The sequence below is a fragment of the Corvus moneduloides genome, chromosome Z (genome assembly GCF_009650955.1).
Source record: "Corvus moneduloides isolate bCorMon1 chromosome Z, bCorMon1.pri, whole genome shotgun sequence".
In the NCBI taxonomy this organism is placed as follows: Eukaryota; Metazoa; Chordata; class Aves; order Passeriformes; family Corvidae; genus Corvus; species Corvus moneduloides.
In genome coordinates, this window is record NC_045511.1 from 23,086,665 (window position 1) to 23,109,116 (window position 22,452).

General features: G+C 43.8%; 1 protein-coding gene across 2 annotated transcripts in view; it reads left to right on the plus strand.

Annotated features, from left to right (window-relative positions):
- The first annotated feature begins 4,304 nt into the window (after nt 1–4,304).
- SERINC5 (serine incorporator 5) overlaps nt 4,305–22,452 on the plus strand; it is a 50,102-nt gene continuing 31,954 nt past the window's right edge. Inside the window, exon 1 of one of the 2 annotated variants that reach the window (XM_032095182.1) lies at nt 4,305–4,438. In XM_032095182.1, the coding sequence (XP_031951073.1) occupies nt 4,403–4,438 (36 nt within the window). In that variant the 5' untranslated portion in view covers nt 4,305–4,402. Of the gene's footprint in view, nt 4,439–12,539; nt 12,866–22,452 lie in introns of those variants that run through there. The other variant, XM_032095183.1, reaches the window with a different exon arrangement.

The window sequence follows — 22,452 nt, forward strand, 5'->3', positions numbered from 1 at the left end:
TTTTAGGGTGAAAGGCCCTGGAGGAAAGGTTTGCCCTTACTGTAGACATGATTTAGCTCAAGCTGCCTCCTGCCTTCCATCAATGATATGTCACTGCAATGCAAGCCCTTAGATAGTGGTGTGTTTATAGAACCTTTGTTCTTGCGTTCAGTGAATTGATCTCCATCTGAGAAAGTATCACTCACTGTCAGAATTAAAAAACAGCCCATGAAAAAGGAAAGGAGCAGCCTGACTTCAAAGGGCCGTGGTTCTTTTCTTGTGGCCTCTCCTAACCTGCACGCAGCTGAAAAACTTGTTTGACCCAATTCATTTCAGGCCTCCTTCCTCCCCTCCAACAGACAAAGACGCACAAACAATAAGCTCATTCAGGTGCAGAAGAGGGAGGGAAACCCGGAGACCCAGGCGAGGTCCCGCTGCACACACCCCGTTCCCACAGATAAGCACAAAGCCGGAGGAGTGACAGGTTATCTTGCGCAGATCCAGCTACATGAGAGGTCTCCTTGAAGTCAGTGGTGTGTGTCGAGAGATGATATCTTTTATTAGGCCAACTGGTAGAGTCAGAAAAACTAGACAAGCTTTCAGGGGCCCAAAACCTTATTCAGGCCAGGGAAATATCTGGGTCTCTTGAAGCCAGGAGGTGCATGAGATGTTGTAGAGTAGGAGGTGGGTACAGGTAAGTACCTTTAGTGTCTGGTGCATTGGCTTGGCATAAATGGAGACCTTATAATGACCTTCCAGTGCCTCACGGGACTCAGAGAGAGCTGCAGATGGACTTTGGACAAGGGCCTGGAGGGTCAGGACACAGGGAATGGCTTCCCAGTGCCAGAGGGCAGGGACAGATGGGATATTAGGAAGGAATTGCTGTCTGTGAGGGTGGGGAGGCCCTGGCACAGGGTGCCCAGAGCAGCTGTGGCTGCCCCTGGATCCATGGGAGTGTTCCAGGCCAGGTTGGACAGGGCTTGGAGCAACCTGGGACAGTGGAAGTTGTCCCTGCCCTTGGCAGGAGGTCACAACTAGACAGATGATCTTTAAGGCCCTTCCAACCCAAACCATTCTGTGATTCTGTGATGTTGAAGTGATTTTTTTTTTTTGTTGAGGGGAACCAATTTAGCTTCTGACTCACGACGTGACATCCCATCTCTGACTGGCATGTGGCCAAGGGTGGGACTGCAGCAGCAAACCCCCCCATCAGTTTAAAGTGCCATGAAAAGGTCCTTCAAGGTCAGTAGCAGGCATTAACAGGGTGCCTGGCCTGGCAGCTGTAACCTTGGAGTTTCCAACACCTGATAACATGCTTAGGAGAGTTATCTCTGCAGCAGAGGTACCAAACCAGTCCCAAGCAGGGCTGACTGCAGCAGACAGCCCTTTCTTCCAGGAGGAGCACAACCTTGTGCAGAGATCTCTGGATGTTTTTCCCCTCTTTCTATTTTTAAGTGTGCTCCAAGCTAAAATCTTCATTTTTCTCTTCAGTGATGCATGTGCCTGCATTTCCTTGAGCTGATATTCATTCCTTCCTCCCTTGTCTTTTCCAAGAGAAATGTCTTAACATTTGCAAAAAGCAACTATTGTTTTTGTACTTTAGAAATGTGAATGTGTCACTATAGCAATTATCTCTAAAACCTTGCTAAACAGGCCTAATGCTGCTTAATAGGAACTTTGTCGCCTCTGAGCACTTTTCGTTAATGAGTCACTGCAAAGCAAATTATCACTGGTGTCACTGTCTCAGTCCTGCTTCACTGCAGCTGGAGGTAGCATTGCCTCAATGCAAGCAGACCTTAGCCACGGATCTGCCCTGTGTGGGGCAAAAGCTCTTCAAGTTCTTTGTTAGATGTCGATGGTAAGATGGAAGAAGATCGAATAAAACCAGCCACTTGTAGCAGCAACCAGGTGAGGATGAGTACCAATTTCCAGGTGCCTGAGAGGTCTTGGTGGCTGGTTCAAAGCAGCCAGGGACAGGCTAATAACATGTGAAGCAGTCCAAGTTTGGAGATTATACTGCTGGGAAGAGGGACAAGGGACAAAACCAGCATGGACACTGAACACCTTGAGCTTTAAGGTGGCTCCTCAAGGCTATAAAATCTGCCTTGCCCCTGAATTCCATCACCTGGTGACCAGCGCCAAGGAGATGCTCCATGCTGTTACACACAGCATGAGTGAACACAGCAGATACAACTCCAACCAGCCTGGTCCAGTAATGCCCAGTAAATAACCATGCACAAAAAGCTGTTTGTGAACCTACTTCCTATGGCCTAGAAATGAGTTTATCTCAGTCATGCCCAATCACCCAGCTAGACCTTATTCATGGAGGAGCCCCCCAAGCTTTTCCATAAGTAATCATGCCTTCGGGTAGAGTTCTTTGCAGACATCAGTGAAGCTCTGCAAGGAGGCAGCAGCCCGCGTGATTTTAAGCTTGCACATTGAGGCCAGGTTGGATAGGTCTTGGAGCAACCTGGTCTAGTGGAAGAGGTTACTCTCATTGCAGGAGGGTTGGACTGGTTGACCTTTAAGAGTCCCTTTCTGCCCAAACCATTTGATAATTCCATGAGCTCTGATAGACAAAAGGATTGACCACTGAGTTCACAACCCCCAGCAGACCTGTGGTTTCTGTGTCTATGCTCTACACTTATATCCCTTTTGTTAGTGATCACTTGTTAATAGGTTGAAATACCTGGTGCTTCCTGTGGGCTTAGACCATGTATGAGGAGAGTTACTCAGCTGTGGTAGGATGTCATTAAGCTTCTCCAATTAGCTATGCTGGTGCTCTCAGCTTCCTTGTTTTCATAGAGTCATAGGATCCTGGAGTGGACCTTTAAAGGTCATCTAGTCCAGCCCACCTGCCATGAGCAGGGACACCTTCCACTAGACCAGGTTGCTCAGAGCATATCTTGTCTATCATTCCTGTGTGTTCCTGTTTACATGGGGATTGCACTAGAAAGGGCTGCAGAACTAGGTGAGAGGAGCTATTCTCTCTTCTGATGGCATTTCCCTGGACAAGGGTTAGGAAGGTGATACAGATTTATCTGTCCTGCCTAGGAGGTGGTGACAGTCCTTGTGTCTGTCACCAGAAGGTTTCCCTCAAGCCCTGATAATCTGAAGTGTTATAACTCATAACTATTATCAGGCACTTCCAGAATAGCCAGGGTGGGAAGACCTCCCCCAGTAGTAGTACAAGACTTTGAGGCTTGCAGAGGAACAGCAGCCATCATCTTGCTTGTGTGTTCCTTCATTTTGCTGCTACTTGAGCTTATGTAAAGGCTGGCCTTGTAAGGGAGCAGAGTTAGTAGTTTCCCAGTAGTCTACTGTGTTCTGTATTGGTTGTTGGCAGTTGAAAAGTAAGCAAATTTCCTAAGATCTAACTGACAGTGTAGAGAAAAGTTTTACCCATTAACATTAGTTATATAAGTTTTTATTTTTTGTTTGATTAATCAAACATCATTCTCCTCATTGCAGGCTAGAGGATTAAGATAACTACAGTGCTACTTCTCACTGGCACAGGTTCAAAAATATGTTAATCTGAATAGGGTAGAGGGATTTAGGAGTACTGTAAATTTTTTCGCATTAGCTTATTTAGCACATCTTTCTGACTGGTCCAAAAATCTTGGAAACCTTCAGCCCCTAAAACAAATAGTCACTGAAAAATGCAGTATCCCAGCTCTTGTGTGTAACAGGTAAGGTTTGCATGACAGTGACAATGTTAATTTTGTCAGTTCTGCTTTGGGAGTAACACCATTTCCTTCTTGTAAAAAGCTGTATCTGTCTAGACAATACTCTTCCCTGAAGGAAATCTTTTCCACTAGAACAAGTAGCAATCCTCTGAGCTCCTACTGGCAAAAGTTCTAGAGTAGGTACCAAGTTAGATGGGCAGTCAGTGTATTAATGTACAGGGCACGGTTACTGTGCTCTGTAAGTGTCGACTTTAAGTGTGATGTGCTCAGGCCTGAGCAGCAGGCCTCAGCCAGAGCTGACTTACAAGATGAATCCTGGGCATTATGTGACTAGCACCATCAGTATTATTTAGCTAGAAATAGATGACCAAGATGCTTATGCTAGCTATTTATCACCAAACTGGCTGCTTTAGAAACTTTCACATAACCTTGTGCAATTATCTGCAAGAAATGTATCATTTTAAGAAACTTTCCCAAGGGGGCATTAATAGAGGCCTGTTTGTAGGGTATTTTAGGGAAAACCCTCCTAGCCAAGGCTTGGGCTCTGGCCAAGCCCTGGCCCTAGATGGGAGGGAAGTATGCCATCAGACCCAAGTGCTTCACTTTGACTTGCTGATTCGGGCCTATAAAAGCTGGAGCCCATTTCAGGGTGAATTTGGTGACCTCATCTATGAGTGGACACACCGTGTAGGATTTTCCCAATTGCCAGGAAGGGCTCTCCAGGTCCTCACTGTGAAATGGGGCTCCCCAGCAATTTTGGACTCCGGATGATGGTAAACTTTTTAGGCAAGGGGTGATATATCTTTCTAAATCATTATCCTTTCTCTTGTGTAGTAATGATTAGTTGCATTAGCTTGCTTACTTTTGCATGTTGCTAAAGCCGAGTGTGTAGTAAGCTTATTGTTTTATTGAATGTATCATTTTACTTCTGTGTTGCCTTAATATTCATAGTAAAATAAGTCGTTCTTTCCATTGGTGTCTGTGTCCTTTAAATTGCCCCTGTCAGTTGGCAAAACAAAGTGAGAGGATATTTTGTGACCAAGACCATTGTCTTGTTTGTGTGTATGCCACAGCAGAGGCTCAAAAAGTGCAATTTTTTATATAATACAAGTTCAGGAGTTGTTTCCTTCCAGCTCCCACACAGCAATTTGGCATACTGTGCTCTGTATATACAGTTGGGGCCTGTTCTATACCATGAGTGTGTGCAGTAAGTCTTGTTTTCGCTTGAGTTCAGCTGAGTTGTTTCAATTGAGTGGAGCTGACTGAAGCTGCCTGTGTCAGGGACTAAAATTGCCTTGCTCTTAGTGATGGTGTACACAGATAAAATGTATGTGCAGCACAGAGTAAAATAAGATTAGAGAAAGGATCAGCACAATATTTTTCTTAATCTCAGCCTTTTGGATGGTTTGACTTAACTTTTGTGACTTAGGTTAGAACTCTGGAAGAAATATTTGGGACTTGTGGTGAATACAATATGCAGTCATGCAATTAGTCATCTAAATACTGTTTAATTTGTGCCTTGGTTCGTTTGTAAGCTCTAAATCATGTTAATCATGCTTCAGCATTGACAATCTGTTTCTACTCACATCAATTTACTGAATATACGTGATGGCTTTTACCATGAGACTTGATGGAGTTTGAGTGACTTCTATGCATTGTACTGGTATTGTTTATATAATTGAACTAGAACATTGTTTTCTTCTTCCACTTTGCTACCACAATAAATATAATAAAACTCATTGTGTGAGCACACCATACACAAAGGTACTCTCTGTTTTAAACAAAACTGATTTCCTTTTCTTGTAGATGCCATGATTACTTGTGGTAATCACATCCTCCTCTGTCTCCCTGGTTCTTGATTAATGCCAATGCTGTGTGATCCTAGCAGCCTTTTTGTTTTGACAAAGAGGGTTCAGAGCTGAGTTGTAACATAGAGTTGTTTTGCATTTTTGGTATTCTTCTATACATGGTGTGGCCTTGCCTTGATGCGCTGCAGGCAGTACTGCCAATTCTTTCTTTTTACCAGTCATCCTTGGCTTTTGTTACTGTTCTTTGTCTCTTGAATGCATGTGCACTGCTTACTTAGCCATTTCTTCTGGTGCACAAATGTTTATGCTCCATGTGCTCCAGTGTAATGATTCTTCTACAGAGCAGGTTTCACCTGCAACCTTTTAATACTCCAGGAGAAGGAAGGGGTCATTACAAAAGAGTCTGTTATTGGGTCTGTTTTTCTTTTAATCCCTCTCCTCCCCCTTGTATTTTATACTCAGATATGTCAGCTTTGTCTCTGAGTTAAGCTATTCTCTCCGTTCTCTTTATTACAGGATAAACCAGGGATACGTCTGCCTATGATTTATCAGGTTGAAATAGAAAAACTTCTCAGAAAGCTGAACAGAGTGTTTTGAACACTTTTGGCAGGGTGTATTTTGACATACACCTTGCTGATATCCAGTAGTGCAATTGGCTGTGGAAAAGACCTGCACGGCTGCAGTCTCTTTTGGCTCCAAAACTCAGCACTGCCTAGGAAAACCACCTGTTGATCCTAGTCTTCTGGAAGACCTTCTGGAAATTAGACTGATTCCTCCTGTAGCCCACCACTACCAGGAAGATTCTTGAAGCAGCTCTGGTCTTGCTAGTGAGAGAGCTCTATTTGGCCAAACTTTTGATCACATAATGCCAATTTCTCATTTTCAGGTTTTCCTAAGTAGAGCTGTGATGCTATTGAACTGGACTCCTGTCATCTCTGTGTTCCATTCTAGTGTTTCCAATCTTTTTTTCTTCTTTGTTGGCAACTTATTCAGAAAATTTCTGTTTACTTCTTTTTAGAAACTTCTTTCAAATAAAAGGACAGGGTGCTGGGGAGGGTTCTGTCTCTTTCTTCCAAAGAATCAAATCCATAGATTGGCAGGTCCTGCACAAGGATTTTTTGAGGGGCTTGCTTTGTGGACAGCACAGAGGCCATTAGCATTGTAACCATTTCTTGTGCTGCCAGCTCAAATTGTGCCCCGCAAGTTTCATAGTAACGGTATTCGTTACTGTGATATAAGCAGAATGATCTGCAGAGCTGGAAGAAGATGAGGCACTTTACTCTTAATTAGAATGTATGAGTGTTGTGTACTTTATTGCCTACCGCAGGAGATTTATTCCTTTGGCACTGACAGTTACACAACAAGTCTATATCAAAGCTGTGTGCTTTGATTTGGGGAAATCTCTACTTTGGGCCCAGCTGGTAGGCAGGTACCCTCAAAGAATACTTATGCTGTCCTGCATGGACCTGTCATCTGCAAATTAATTATTTTTTTAAAAGAAAAAGTTCACTGTCAAAAAAATTTAACAGATAATTAATTATTGCAATCTGACAGTCCTGAAGAAGTCTACTACTGAGCTGACAAATGTAAAACTGCCCTTTTCTTGTTACTCTAAATTTACCTGTAGGTTCAGGAGCTTCCTCTAGTGTTCCCACATCAGCATCCCAAGAAAGTCAGCACTGCAGAAAGACAGTGCCTTTTTATATAAAGATGGTTTTCATCTCTATATATGATGGTAGAAACTGATTTTAATCTATCAGACTTAATTGCAGGAGTTGAAATACTGATTTACAACTGGCTTAGTTTTTCCTGCTGCTAGAGGCTGTGTGCAACAGAAAAATAAGGCAGGTGGTCAGATATAGTAACAACTGACTGACCTTAACCTAGTGCTTGCTTTTCTCTCTGAGAGTGATCACTCTGCAAGCTTCAAGTCCCTTGTAAGGATGGAGAACCAGGTTGTCGATAAGCTTGAGTCTGTTTAACCTCATATTCTTGTAGAGCTGCTTTAGTAGACCCTCTATATTGACCTTATCTGGTAATTTGAGGATATGCAGGCTTCCCTTCTTCCATCTGTCACTCATTAACTCCATTATGACTCAGTGCCTCCCAGCCAGCACCAGACTGCCTGCTGCTGGCTGGTTACCTGAGTGTCTGAAATGTGTAAATATGCTGGGATACACTGCTGTCTTCTTTTTACCCAGCACACTGTTTCCTCAGCATCACCAAAGTTAAATGTCCACGTCACTTGTTCCTAAGGTAAAGGTATTAGCTGTGATTGAAAATCTGAGACATCATGCAATGAAATTCTGAGTAGGAAGGAAATGCTGTGCTGCATCCAGTGGCAGGGGGCTTAGAAAGAACAGCATTTCTTAAGTGGCCTTTCATGTCATTGTGCTAGAAAGGGGCAATGAAGAGCGTGCAAATGCAGTACTGGGGAGTTCAGTGCAAAGCTGTGTAATGCCACACTTCTGTGCTTCACTTCTAAAAATTAACCTGCTCAGAAATGTGTAATTGATGCATTTCCGTAACAGACAATGCAGATTGTAATCCACTCTAACATTGGATTGGAAAAACAATTAAGCAACCAGTTTATTAAACTATCATTCTCAAAAGAAAGGTTCTTTAAGCAAATTTGCCTGGGAATACCAGCCTTGTGGGTTTTTTAATACTAAACTCTTCAAATGCTTTGCAATGCTTTCTTTCAAGTCCAGCAAGTTTCATTTGACCAGAATCTAACCAAATTTAAATACTTAAATGCATGGATAATTTTTTAGAAATCAGTAACTGCTACCAGTCAGAAAATATTTGTGTGAATTACAAAACACTAGTAAAGATATAGAGGAAGATACCACAATTTTGTGTTATGACCAACCCATTGTTCTGGAAGGGGTAGTTACATGTGTGTGTCAGGCCCCACATCCACTAATAGTCTCTGTGATCACCCTACCTCAGGGATTTATAGTTGAAGGCTGCTCTTGCCTTGCCCTGGCAGATCCTTGGGTGCTCACATTGCTGTTGTGGTTGCTCGCGGTGCCTCCCCAACCTCCATGCACAGTCATAAGGGTGATCATCCAGTCACAGCAGTAACAAGTACTGGGATATTCCAACTTTCTTTTTGTCAGGCCCACAGCTCGGACATACTGTGCTGTTCCAGCTGCTTCTGGCATGATTCTTAGGGTACGCTGGATTTTGGGAGATGTCCAAAGGCCAAGGCTTCTGGAAACCCTTGGCTACCTACAAGAATGTGGGGAGAAGTGGTCCATAATCCAGGTACTGGTGCACATTTAGGAAAAAATGGAGAAAGTCATGCCTTTATTATGGTCTTTAGCCACCTAGACTGCATGACATAGATGGTCTTGCAGTGACCCACAAGTAAAACTGCAGGTGATGAGTAAGTTACTTCTGCTGCCTGCTCACACCTTTGCACAGTGCTTCCCTGTACTGGAATACCTTTTCCACGGGAAACAACTGTAGCAAACAGTAAGGTTGTTATTGGCTGTGTCAGAACTCCAATTGGGAATCTCAGTTGTGGTTTCCAGAGCATGTATGTGCACATGCGTAGACATTACTCCTCCTTCCCATAATCTTGTTTTTGCCTGTTGTCTTAACTACTAGGCTCAAGCAAAATACCCATTTTCTTAAAAAGCAATTTCAAGCCTTTTTTGTTTTAACAGGCATACAAATTCTAAATTTACAGAAGTGACCACCACAACATGTAATAATCTAGTTTGTTTTCTTTCTGCTTGCATTTACATTTGGAAAAAATCACCATATTTCATTTCACCTGAAAAACAGTCAAGTGGCATATTTCTCCTCCTCACTGGATGCAGACTTTTTGTGCTCTTCATTTTGCCAATTGACACAAACCAAAAACGTTTAATTATGAAAAAACTTGAAATTACATAACATTGAAAGCATTGTTCTGAGTTGTAGCTTTATTTCAGAATATGTGAACAAAACAATGCAATTCCTAATATTCTTATCCTAAAATACACTGGGCTGCTTCATACTGAGGAAGCAGAGAGTCTTTGAGCATTCTTGGTAAGTTATGACTTCCCTGTGCTACCCCAAAAAGCTTTCTGCTTCACCACAAACATCTTTGGAGTTCTCTGTAGAGATAGTAATACTGCATTCTTCTCACAGTGAAGGAGGATGGTGAGAACCTCTACTTCTGTAAAAATAATCCATGTAGGAATGAGTGGGTGAAGAGTAAAGTGGATATGTGCAAGGATGCAACAAATGCAAGTGAAACTGCGGTTGGCATCTGAGGGTAATAACGCCTGTCCTGGTGACCTGAGCAAAGCTGATGTGCCACAGGTCACTGGTATGTATAAAAATGGGTTGGTTATCCTGTAGGCTGCCTGAAGGTGCCTCAAAGTGACATTCTCCAGGGGCTTCAGGTTCTGCTACTCTGCCTGTGCACACACTGGTGAGGAAAATGGTTTGCTCCCAGGGCACAACTGGCTTCTGAGCAGGGGTTTTCCCGAGAACTGCCCCATGCTTACAACTTCTAACCCAGAGTTTTCTTTCCTTCTTTGTTCCCCGGCACCTGAATGGAGATCAGTGTTTTAAGTCCATTCTTGGGTACTCCTTGGCTGTCTTTTGTCCTATGGGGACACTCCATGCCCCCATTCTTCCTGACTTATTAGAACTCTGTAAGTCTGCGTGCATAAAATTCGTTATACAAAGCAAGACCAAAGCATCTTGCCTTTCCCTACTGATGCTGTGAATTCCCTGTCACTTGAAAGCCCTAAATCAGAATAAGCATCTCTTCAAAGAGGCCCCCTGCCAAAAGGAAGATTTTGAGGCAGGAATTACTACTGGTTGAAGATTTCTGCCCAGTAAATCAGATCAGCCTTCTCTGATTTTAGAATGTATATTTGATGGATAAACCTTGTTCTAAATGCACTGATAGTTTGAGTGACAACTCTTTCCATGTAGTAACATCTGCACATTGCTTTGCTGTTAGTCTGCGTAATGTTTGCCAGCAACACAGCAGGGAAGTTCAAGCCTTTCTGGTGATGAATTTTTACTGAAAAAGCCAAGGCACACATCCCAGAGCTCTAGGGTGCTCTAACTGATTGGAAAGTACATTACAGAGCTCTGCTGTTTTCTTCAGTGCAGAGGCTGGATTTATTCCTAACAGCACTGGCTGGCATAACAGACCTGCATAGAGCAGTGAATTAATGGTGCTCCCCACTCAGTGAATGCTGGTTGCTATCGCAGACATGCATGTGGTACAGCCCCTCATACTCTTCCACCCATGTGTCACCTTCACCAGTCTCTCCTTGTAAGACAGTTTCATTTTTGCATTAAACCTCAGATTCTCCTTCATGTTTTGAGTTGATTTTGCAGATGTGGAAATTAAGCAAAGCCTGACCAGACAGCTTCTTGCAACTGTATGAGAAGTCTGGAACAGAAATAGAAGATGATTGCAGTTTTGCTGAGTTCTCACTACGCTGTGATCCTTGTGTTCCCATGTCTTAACCACATTCTTTGGGAAGCTGACTGTGTTTCAGAGCTAAACACACCAGTGGTTTTCCACTGCCTGTTGGCTGGTCATGCTGCTTTCCTGTCTGTTGTTCAATTCTTGAGTCTGTCCCTACAGCTTCTGGGGAATGGAGCTATAAATCAGAGAAGGTGTGCTGAGCCTCCAGCCCCAGTCCTGACGAGGAGTCCTCACCTGAAGTTGGGACTTTTGCTGCTTCTACAAAGCAGGAGCATCAGCCACATCAGTGCCTGAACTGTGCTGAGGGCCTCCTGGATGCCCAGAAACTGGTGTCCTTTGAAGTTTAATAACCATCTGGTTGACAGAATTAATTTTATAAGAGTGGTAAATACATTGTCTCTAGCTGAATATATGCAGCTTTTGGAGCACCATTAAAAACAAAGTACTTGTCTGTTTTTTATTAAATGTACTGCTATGATAACTGGTCTCTTCAGTCCCTAGCATAACCAAATTATGTAATACTGATTCATCACATGATCCACTTCCTAAAGCATCAACTCTGTTTGCATACATGAGGAAAGAGGAAGGGCTTTTACATCCTGCAATCCACCCCAGTTTCCTTGGTAGGTGTTGCTACATTATCTACACATATGTACCCATATTCAGGGTAATAGCTTTTAGTTGCTCTGAATTCCTAAAGCAAGGGCAGTTAAGACTAGAAATAGAGTTTAAAATAGTTATATTAAATATTTCAGTATGCACACACACACGCAGGGGACACAAAGCAGTCAAGGACAGGGAGTCTTTCCACAGAGTCCTTAATTTCTACTTTTCATAGCTTTGCAGTAGTAATTTCTATCTGTGTGGAAAATTCATGTCGCTAGATGTTAGTGTCCACAGAGGAGACAGAGGAGTCCTGTGAAAGTACAGACTTCCCCATCCACCTACTACATGTCTCCATAATATGTAGCCGTTCATGATCATTAAATTAGCTTTAAGTCCACGCTGGGCAGAGAAGGTAATATTCATAACTCTATTAAGTCTTTGTTCTTCACAAAATTCAGGAGTCTAGCATGACCTTGGCGGAGCAGCAGTCCGTGTCAATTAGGAAATCTTTCTGAGATTAATGGGTTCTCTTGTTATTTCCTTATCGACAAGTCTCTGGCGTTATCTATAAGCAGATTCACGCAGTCTCTTTGTAAACACGCATTCATCTTACACTTGTCATATCTGAGTTTAGCTTTGCAAGTTCCTATCATCACATGGGAAGCTGAGAAATCCTTGGCTCCTGCCTAGTACTGTGCATGGTTCTTAGTGACTGAGGCTGCCGAATGTATTTCGGAAACACCGAGGAAAGGTCTCAGCTACTGTTAGGAAAGCACGGCCTTACAGCTGTCCTTGGAACAAACATGGCTTTTCCACGCGGAACGGGCTCGCGTGCCAGCCCTGCGATGCGGAAAAGCAGTTTGCACCGGGATTGGTGCACTACAGCGTTAAAATTCAGTTTGACACCCGGCCTCGTAAGATCCGCATGTTTCAATGCCTTATTCAGTCAATTTATTAGATTCCAGCTACTCAAAACCAGGTGTTTTAGTGGGTATGTAATTAGGCAGGTGGTCTCAGCAGTGTCCTCGCTAGCAGGACAGCCTGCCGAGGATGGCCCCGCTCGGATCCACCCTCCGTATGGCAGCTGCCGCCGCTCCTGCTGGCTCGGGGAGCGAGGTAGCGAAGCTCACACGCGGGCTGACGACAGCGGAAGCGGGACGGCGGGGCCGGGCCGGGCCGTCAGCCGGGCAGAGGCGGTGCTGCTCCGCCCGCGGCGCCCCGCGCTGCCCTGCGCAGCCCAGGACATCCCAGCCCTGCGAGCTCCTGCATGCGGGAGCGGGGAGGGAGCCGCGCCGCCCCGCTCTGCCAGCATGTCCGCCCGCTGCTGCGCCGGCCAGGTAGGGTCGGGGGCGCGGGCAGCGCGGCAGGTGTGCGGCGCGGGGGGCGGACATTGCCGGGCACGGCGCTGGAGGCCCGCCCGGGGGCTCCGCGGTCGCGGCGGGGAGCGAGATCCCGGGTGAGCGGCCGGCGGGGCCGGGGCGGTGGGCGCTCTGCGCGGCAGCGGAGGCCGGGGTGGGCAAGGGCCGGTGCGCCGTCCCTGCTCTGCCCCGCGGCTCGGCGGGCTCCGGGCCGGGCTGCGCGCCGGGCTCCCCGGCCATCGGCGCGGTAGAGGAAAAGCAGCCCTCGCAGTGAGCGGCATGCCTGTCCAGGCTCTCCGAGTGCGCTCAGTGGTGTTTCTGCCAGTTTCCTGGGTGGATTCCCCTCGTGTTTCGGGAGGGAGGCTGGACGCAGGCTGTCCCCCGAGGTGCGTGCGGGCAGGCGGGAGCCGCTCCGCTCACCGGCGCCCGCAGCAGGGCAGTGGCATGCGGGTGGAGACGCCGACAGGGAGAGAGGCCTTCCCAAATCCCTGCACAGCAAGGAGCAATTCCCAAAGGGGCAACAGATCCTTTAGAGCTGCGGGAGGCAGTTGGGTAATAGCCACTGGCTCCAGGTGGTGGGGAGATGAGTCCACACGGTGTAAGAATTGGAATGATCTTTTCGTAACCACTGGCTGCCTATCAGTCCTCAGACCCTTTCACAAATCCTTTAAATTCGGCTTGTGGAGAGTTTTGGCATGTTCTCAGGTGCTGGCAGAGGAAGTGAGAGATGAGAGCAAGTGGTGATGGAGGGCGATGCAGGACCTACACCGTTCAGTATCCGTGCAGTGAGGATTCGGTACTCCACATCTTACCATGGTGCACCTGTTTTCCTGTTTGAATCAATCCCATGGATGAAGGATCATGACTTGGAGGAGATAGGCAGTAGTGAGGCCCTTTCCAGATCTCCTTCTTGGCTGCACTCAAGGGAAGGACTCCTGTTCCTAGTAGTTGTGTCTCTGACGTGATGTTAGACACCTTCTCCAGGCACTTTATTTTGTGCTGTATTTTCACAAACTTCTGTTTCTGCCGTAGAAACCCATTACTACTGAGATAAATGAATTCGCGAGCCGAATTTTCAGTAGCATAATATTGAACATTTATTAGTAGAACAAAGGCATATCACAGCGCTGGGGTGCTTAGCAATACTGCCAGAGGCGTGGCTCCATTCATTTTACCGTGAACTTAAGTACTTCTTTAAACATAGTCAATAAGCCCAGAAAGTAATTTATACTTCACTCAACTTTCCCCCCTCTCCGATCTCTGCCCCCTCCCGCCAGCACGACGCCGCCTCGCTCCTCTGGGTAGCTTCAGAATTGAAGGCAGGCACCCCACTCCGGTGCCTCCCCAGTCTCCAACCTAATTTGTAGCTGACAGTTTCCTTGGGAGGTGTGAGTCTTGATGAGATAACAAACTTCCTGGGATGCATGTGGTTTATCTTTGTTTCTTTAAGATGTCCTGGTTTCTGGCTCTGTAGTTTGTCAACTTAAGGGACATTTATTACCATGTATTTATTACTACGTTTCACAACATACTACAATTATTTCGAAGTTACAATTCACTCTTAATCTTGTTTCTACTTAACTATATTTTACCTTAACACTATTTCTACATAGTATATTATCACTTGTAAATGTTAAAATCATATATGTGAAAGACAACATTTATCATTCACTCATTCATCACACTAATTCTGTCGGCAACAGACTAGCCAGTGAGCTTATTCCTGTTGTTTTACATATTTAAACACCTTATGTCCTAATTCTCTTGATATTTCTATTGCCCACCCTGCCCACCCTCAGAATCTGATTATTCTCTTGCTTTTGTGTGAACCACCTGGGGAAAATCTTACGTCTTTCCTATAGTTTGAAATCCTGGGCTAGATTTGGTCTTTTGTGTGTAGTTCTTTCAATCTTCAGTGGGACAGGAGGGATTACTGAGCATACATCCGCTTGCCTGCCCTCTGGGAGCTGCCCTCGGCCTCTCCAAACAGTCCTGTGGACCTGGGGGACAGCAGTAACTACATTTGCTAATATTCTTCTTAACGCAGGGGCCTCCCTGACTGCTGTTGCACAACCACTTTGGCAGCGTGTGAAACAAGTTGTGGAGCAGCTCAACAAAATACTGTTCCTAGGTGCTGTTACTGCGGTGGTTCACGGCGTTTTGCATTTTCATTGTGCTTTTTTTTTGGTGTAGCTTCTGGAGAAGTAACTTAAATACCAAGAGTTTGAAACTGTTGTGATGCTCGGTGGTGAATGGCATGGCTTCAGCGTGACCGACCTTTGAGACATTCTTAAAGCCTCTGTCCCTACCCCGTGTTTTAATCTCTGATAGTAATGTGTTTCATTGACACTGATGTGCCACTCTGGAGTCTGTAAATAAACTGAACTCCTTAATGTTGTTGAAGATTAAGCAAAAGCCCTAAGATAGATGTAGTCATAGTCCCAGAAATCCCTGGGGAGATGTATTCTGCTGGCTCAAGCACTACTTTTGATGTAAGACTTATCTATGCTAAATATGACATATTGCTGGAGTTACACCAGCAAACGTAGTGTGGATAACCTTTCTTTAGGCTAAGATAATAAACAGCATAAACCATGTTCCAATAGCATGCAGTGTCACATTTTTAAAATGAAAAATGGTCTTTGCCTTCATTACTTGATTTATTCCAACCTTGTTGAGGAGATGTTTGTATAACGTGATTAATACACAAGAAAAACAAAAGGCATAGAAGTTCTTCATTCTGTCTCAACCAAGCTTCCTCAGGCATTTTGTGGGTACTGTTAATCAAGCTGGAAAATCAAGAAGGAATTTGGCCTCTCCCTCAGTGTTCCCCTGAAGTTAGCCCTATGTCCAGAAACAGAGATTAAGTGCTTGAGGAAAGATGAAAATTTTATAAGAGTTATGCAAAACAACTCCCATGTTAGGTCCCTGATTTTTTCCTAAAATATAGTAGTTTAATGTGTTTGATATCCTGTAGTGAGAGGCTTTTTTGTGGGAAGTATTTTTGCCCTTTTTATACTTTATGCATGCCTCTCTGTGGATCTGCTTTCCTGGAACTGACTGAGAATTTTGCTGTTGTCTTTCTGAGCTGTTTAAGTGCAACTGTTGTTTGCGTGCAATTGTTGTTTGTCTATAGCTGATATCAAAATTTTATTGTGAGTTAACATGACTATTAATTTTCGCTCCAAAAAAATTTCCTGGTATGAAGTAGATGATGAGTGATTGGTACTTTTTTTGGGTCAAACCATGCTAAATGTCTAGTTGATGGTGCCTGTCAGAATGAATGCATTCAGTTTTGCAGCCCAGATTCCTGTTGTTATAGGATGCAGCGGCAAGCTGCCAGATTTCCGTGTACTTTGGTTATGCTGATTTTGCATTTGCAAAATTATTTATAATTGTCTTAATGGACAGTACTGTGTGACTTGCATCCTTGCCAAGTAGACCCTGGGAACTTTCTTTGAAGGAACTTGGCCGTTTATTAACTTTAATTTCTGCAGTTGTTTTTTATTGAGCAATGTACAACCTTGCTTTGAAGACAATTGTGATATTTAGGTCTCTGAGCTGTAATAAACTTGCTAAATGTTTCTTCTTTTGCTCATGTCTCATTGACAGGCCTATTTTGAGAATGTAGTGAGAATACAGTTTGGCTTAGTCCTCCACAATGCTTTTGATTACATAAAAACTCTGCTTAAATTGACAGGAAACAGGATTTTATATTTGGCTTTTCTTCAGTAGTTATTCTCAAGAGAATAAATTTGAGATCATGGTTAAAGAAAGCAGCTGTTGCGGAAAATCTTTATTACAATGAATGTGTTTTTTCCAGAGTTAAATAAATGTAATTTAGATCGTTAACATTCATTTTGGGGGGACAGTATGTAGTAGCTGGGTTGTTCAAGAAGATGAATTTTTCAATTAGAATTGGTAGCTATTAAAGCTTATGAAGCTGTTTTTGTAGGTCTGTTGAATCTTGAGTGATGTCCTTAATAGTGTTCTGCACTTAGAAATCATACTGTGGAATAAATAAAAGATGTGCTGCAAGTTAGATTATCAGGTTTTCATTTTATATCCAGACCTCTAATTCTGATGGGGTTTTTTTAAAAGAAAAAAAAAGGGGAAAAAGCAGTGAACCTTGGCCCATCTTATGGCTTCTGTGACTCATAGCTTTTGGGGAAAGGAGAGGGGTCCCTGTGCACTCTGGGGCTGCTTTCCTCTCTGGTGCTGCCTGTTTGTACCTGCAGGTTGAGAAGAGGGCTTGCAGTCCTGTCCCCATGGTCTCCTCTTTCCATTACATGGTGAAAAGGGTGGTTCTGTCACCCTCATCCAGATTTGTGTCCTCTCAGGTTACCGGAGCATTGCAGGACATGTGTGTAGTGTGATGTACCACAGTGCAGTGGGATGAGGCCAGTGGTGTTCCTGGCTCCACTCCACATGGTGCTCCCCAAAATACATCTCTTGTTCTGCAAAAGGTTTTCCTGGGTGAGAGCGGTTTGTTTAGTGTGTTTGACCTGAACATTTAGCTTTGGGTGTTTCCACACCTCTGCCGCTGCTATTATTAATCGTGATAGAATATGAAGCTATCTGTCTGAGGTCAGATGTAGCATATTGTAGTGTTTATATATAATTATATATATATATATAAATATAATTATATATTTATATACTTGTATATTGTAGTGTTATGTATTTAAGACCTAACTTAAATGTGTTAGGAAAAACAGCTTGGTGAAGGACTGTTTTCCCTGTTTGCAGAAACATGGAGGTTTTGCTTTAAGTAAATGGTTTCCTGAATAATTGAATTAGCAAACCTGATTTCCTGCAGCTTTGTCCATTGAGGTTGGTATCTCGTGCTGATTCCCCTTCTAGAAAATACTGAAGATGTGTTTTAGCCTTTTCCTTGCTTAGGGTTGAGAGATCATTTTTTCTCCACTAAATCTCTCACTTATTTTCAAGGAAACTTTAATAACTTATCTTTGAGGTCCCATCTGCCTGCTATAGCAGGATAAAATTTACTGCTGGATTCAAAAGTGGTCAGAAACGGAAGGAAAAGTGTCAAAAGATGGGGAGATTCTCTAAGTGTTGTATCATTTGACATTGCATTTCTAGGTTGGAATCCTTTCCCTGTCTCTGTATAAAACAGAGAAGATAGTTTTTCTCATCCCTGCCTAATTTCCAGTTGCTTCCTGTTTTTTTAGACTTTTTCTCTTGCATCCCATGAGTTGGTTGTATTGTGGGTTCAAAGAAACACCTCAGATACCCATAGCTCCAGAGCTGTGGAGTGAAGGCAATATAAGAGCAGGGCCTTCACTTTTGAGGGCAAGGGAGTACTTTTCTGCAGAAGGATCTAAATACTACTGCTGCTTTTAGTTTAATTTTTGCAAGTGTGGTTGTTCCAGGATATGTTTTTCCCATTACTGGAACTTTCATTTCAACAGATGCATTCACCATTGTGGGTAAAAGACATACTTATTTCAGGGGAGCAATTGGATGAAAGCCTGAGCTATGACTATGGTAGAAGGTGAAGGTCTCTCTGGAGCTAGTGACTGCTCTCATCCCAAACACGTGCTGGGGCTGGATGGTGTTCGCAAGTTAGCCATGAGAAGATGCTTGGACATTAGGTTTCTTCTAGTGTCCTTCTCAAGGACCCCAGTCAGCAGTGCTTCCATTCCTGTCTCAACTGTGCAGGCCCTAATATGTCTTGGCATGTAAATGCCTGGCCTCCAAGTCATTCAGGCTGCAGTTGCCCACTCTGTCAAACGGATTTGACCTGCTGCCTTGTTCAGGTTATCCAGGAGATAAGCTTCAGCATCAGCATGTGCTACAGTGTGAGGCAGTGAGGGATTGAGCCAGCCAGAGTTGTGGGGGACTGTAGTGTGTGCCCATGATGGCATGTGGGGAGAAGGTGGCTCTGTGACCATTCTGAAGGGAGTCCTACACACTAGCGATCTCATCATCATTTTAATTAGTGGCTAAGCAGTATCTAATGTTTGCAGTTTACTAATTGGATCTTCCAGCAATTAAAGATGGTGTGTGCTCAAGTATTTGAACATATAAATGTTAACAGTCTGAAAACATAAAGCTTTGCTCTTCCTTCTGTCCAGTAGCACTGATCCAAAATGCAACAACCTGTAATCTCTGGTACTGAGTTTTAACTGGAACTGTTCTTAATGTTTTCTGAAAAGACCTGTCTTGTCAGTTCGAACTCTTGGCTTATTACAGTCACTGGCAAAGCAGTGGTTCAGGAATACTTCCTATATCAGGAAGATATAGTCACTATATTTAAAAAATGCTCATTTTTAGAAGAATCGAGAGGCATCAAGAAGCATCACGAGGATGTGAGCAGGCTCCGCTTTGAACCTGCCAGTCTAGAAAAGTGTGTGAATGTTGTGAATGTCAGTTATCTAAACTGAAGCATTTTTTGCAATGCTTCGAACAAGTAGATTTTTTCTTTTTTTATTTGAAGGGATAAGAAAGAGTTAAGGCTTTATACCAATTTATTGGCTTTGGTCACTTTGTACAAAGTGTTAATGTCTTTTTTTTTTACTCTCCACCATAAAGTCCTCTTGGGCTCAGTACTGAAACCATCTTTTAAAGACACAGCATGTTTGTGGAACAGCTCAAAGCTGTCTATTCAAAAGCAAAGCAGCTGTTCCAGCTACATGCTTTTAAGTCAATGCATATGAATATTCAATTTTAACTCCTTCTGCACTCCAGTGGTCCATGGGCTTAGGCAGTTACTGCCCTGCATTTTGTTCTCTGTACCTGGTGATGTACCATGTTATACCATGTACCATTCTACCTCTAGAGTCCTGGTCTCGAACATCAGAGCTAACCTGGAAAAAACCTGCTCTCTGTGTGAAGTGATGGCTCCAGTTGTGAGACTTGGCCACTGCTGACTTGTCTTCTATCTTCCAGTTGCTCTTTTAGTATCTCCTCTGCTGTGAAAGTTTGAGAAGTGGCTGCAGCATGAGCTTAAACTTTCTGCAGATGAGAAACTGTGAAATATAAAATTATAGAAAAGGACAGCTGAACCTGTCATCCAGTGGAGGTTGCTGTCAGTGAGGAATGTCAAGGGATCAGTGCAGAGAAGCTTCAGGATCAGGTCTGTTTTCCTCAGTGACTTGAGAGGATATTTAAAATTGCTCCCAAAAGCACACAGGCAGATAGAAGGACTGATGCAGTGGAGACTACTACTGAAGCAAGTACAACCCAGATGGCATGACACCGCTTTTTAAGTTTAATACAACTTTTTAAGTACAGCCATCTAGCTGGTTGCCCACCTTTTGTGTGGAGTGCTGCGAGGCCAAGTCCCACCCCCTTTGTGGTTGTATGCTGGGGAGAGGAGTCAGGTGGCTTGCTGGACTGTTTGCAGTGGGACTCCATGATTTTCTGGGAGGGATTGGGCAAATTTGAATTTTTTGCAGGGAAAAAGACCCTGAACAACTTAGGTGCTGGGAGGGAAAGTCTTGAAGCCTTCAAATGAGACTGAGGATAAACGTTTTGGTTTCCTTCTTTGATGAGCAGGGAGAAAAGACCAGGTAGTTAAAAGGTTGTCTAAGCTAGAGAAGAAAGCCTCACCAGGAACGAGTGCCTGGGGAACTGTAGCAGGCAAATTAGAAGGTGGGGGGGTTTTTTCTCTTTTCCATGTCATATTTAAGTAACCAGAGGGATGGACAGTCTTCCTTATATTGCTGTCAAATACATATGGTCTATGCTCATGGAAGGTAGCTATGCTACTGAGGAGATGGGTGACGTGATACACTGTGAGGCTCAGGTCAGACTAAACAATTGACTTGATTTTTCCAAAATCATCAGGAGAAGAGCAGTTGTGCAGACTTGAATTTAGACGTTTTGCAGTGATGTTATTTTCTAATGCTGAGCTGAGTCACCACTTAGTAACGTTCTTGCACAGAGACAGAAGCTTATCGCCCTCAGTCCAGCTTAATTCCAGCTCTGCCGGTGCCTGGCAGTGGCTCACCCACAGTTTAACTCTCGGAGTAGCTTTCTTGCCTGAGTTTCCAGCTGCTTGGTGATGTATGGCAGTTCTGCCCCATGGTGGCTGAGGGCAGGAAACCCTTGCCAAAAAGCATTTCTCAGGCAGTGCCTGGGCTGGCGTGACTTTTCTCTGAAATCTGTTTTAATTTTGCACAGGTTTGCAGTGTGAGATGTGCTTCTCAAAATAGGTCATCAGTTGATTAACTGGTATGTTGGTTCACAAAACCTCTTGGCTTAAGTCACATGGTGAGTCTGAATATTAAATAAGAGGCAGTGGAAAGCCGGTTAAGTCAGACAAAGGACAAAATAAAGCCTCTTTTTTGGTGAATTTAGTTACTTCAGAGGGATAAACAGCTGTGTAATCATGTGACCAGTTGAAGAAGCTTTTGGAAAATGCGTATCAGCAGTAGGTTTTCAGTTATAGTCTGAGACCAGCTCCTAACACTCAGGACACCTGGCATCAGACATCTGTTGTTTTCATGAAGCAGTGCACTAACAAAATACTTGCTTCTAGACACTCTTTCCTGAAACCAAAAGTCCAAGCGAGGGCAGGTGTGTAGCTTCTTCATGATCTTTTTCATGCAGGGCTAGCTGCTTTCCCTGTCCAGACTCCTTGGATGCTGCCTGTAGCTGTGAGAGTAGATATTTGGATGTTTTTGACAGACACTGCTATTAACAGCTCAGTGACTGCATTGTCTGCAAACCTTATGGCCCAGATAATGCTGGTAGTCAAGTAATCAAGCAGTGCATGAAAAACTAAGCTGCTCTAGGCCCCCATGAAAGGAAGCTTCAGGAAGGCATGTTCTGGTGCTCTGTGGACAGGCTGGAAGGCATGCATTCTCCCTGGACGCTCTCACTAGGCTGTCAGTTAGGAGGGAAGAAGTGAAAAGCTGCTAAATCTTCATTTCATTAAAGTATGCAGGTTTTTTTCTCCATTGTGCTCCTATCCCCTTTGATTTTTACCATTTCTGATGAAGTCTCCCAAAAGGAAGTGCTTTGTTGTGATAAGCTTGATACTTGCCTATGGTTTGTATAATTTAAAAATACCATAGGCTATTTTGGGCAGTGATCCTGAAACTCTTCACTTTAATGACTGCACGAAGTATTTTCTAAAGCCTTCAAGATCTTTTTGGGAACGTATGTGGAAAATACATTCTTAAAATCTCACTGTCTCTATAAAAGCAACAGGCAAGATAGGTTCACTTACTTCTCAGTTTTGTGTGTAAACAGTTACATGTGCTTAACATTAGTCTTATACCTCATTCTACTGATTTATCAGATTGGATCACAGCTTGCAAAAATTGAGACGAGTGTGTGGCAGGTGTTAAGTGTGTGCTGGTGGTGCATTTATTGTAGGGAGCCAATAGTTTGTGCATAAGTTGGTAAGCCTGCTTTTATCCTGTTTCATTAACCTAACTCTTGTTAACCATAGGTGCTCCCCGGGCTATTGTAAGATGGGACTGTTCAATATGTCTGGGCCTGCCTGTACTTGGAAAAGTGGTTTGCAGGAACTAAGGCTGTCACGTGTCTGCTTACCTCTGCTCTTTACTGGGTGAATGTCAAAATTACATTCC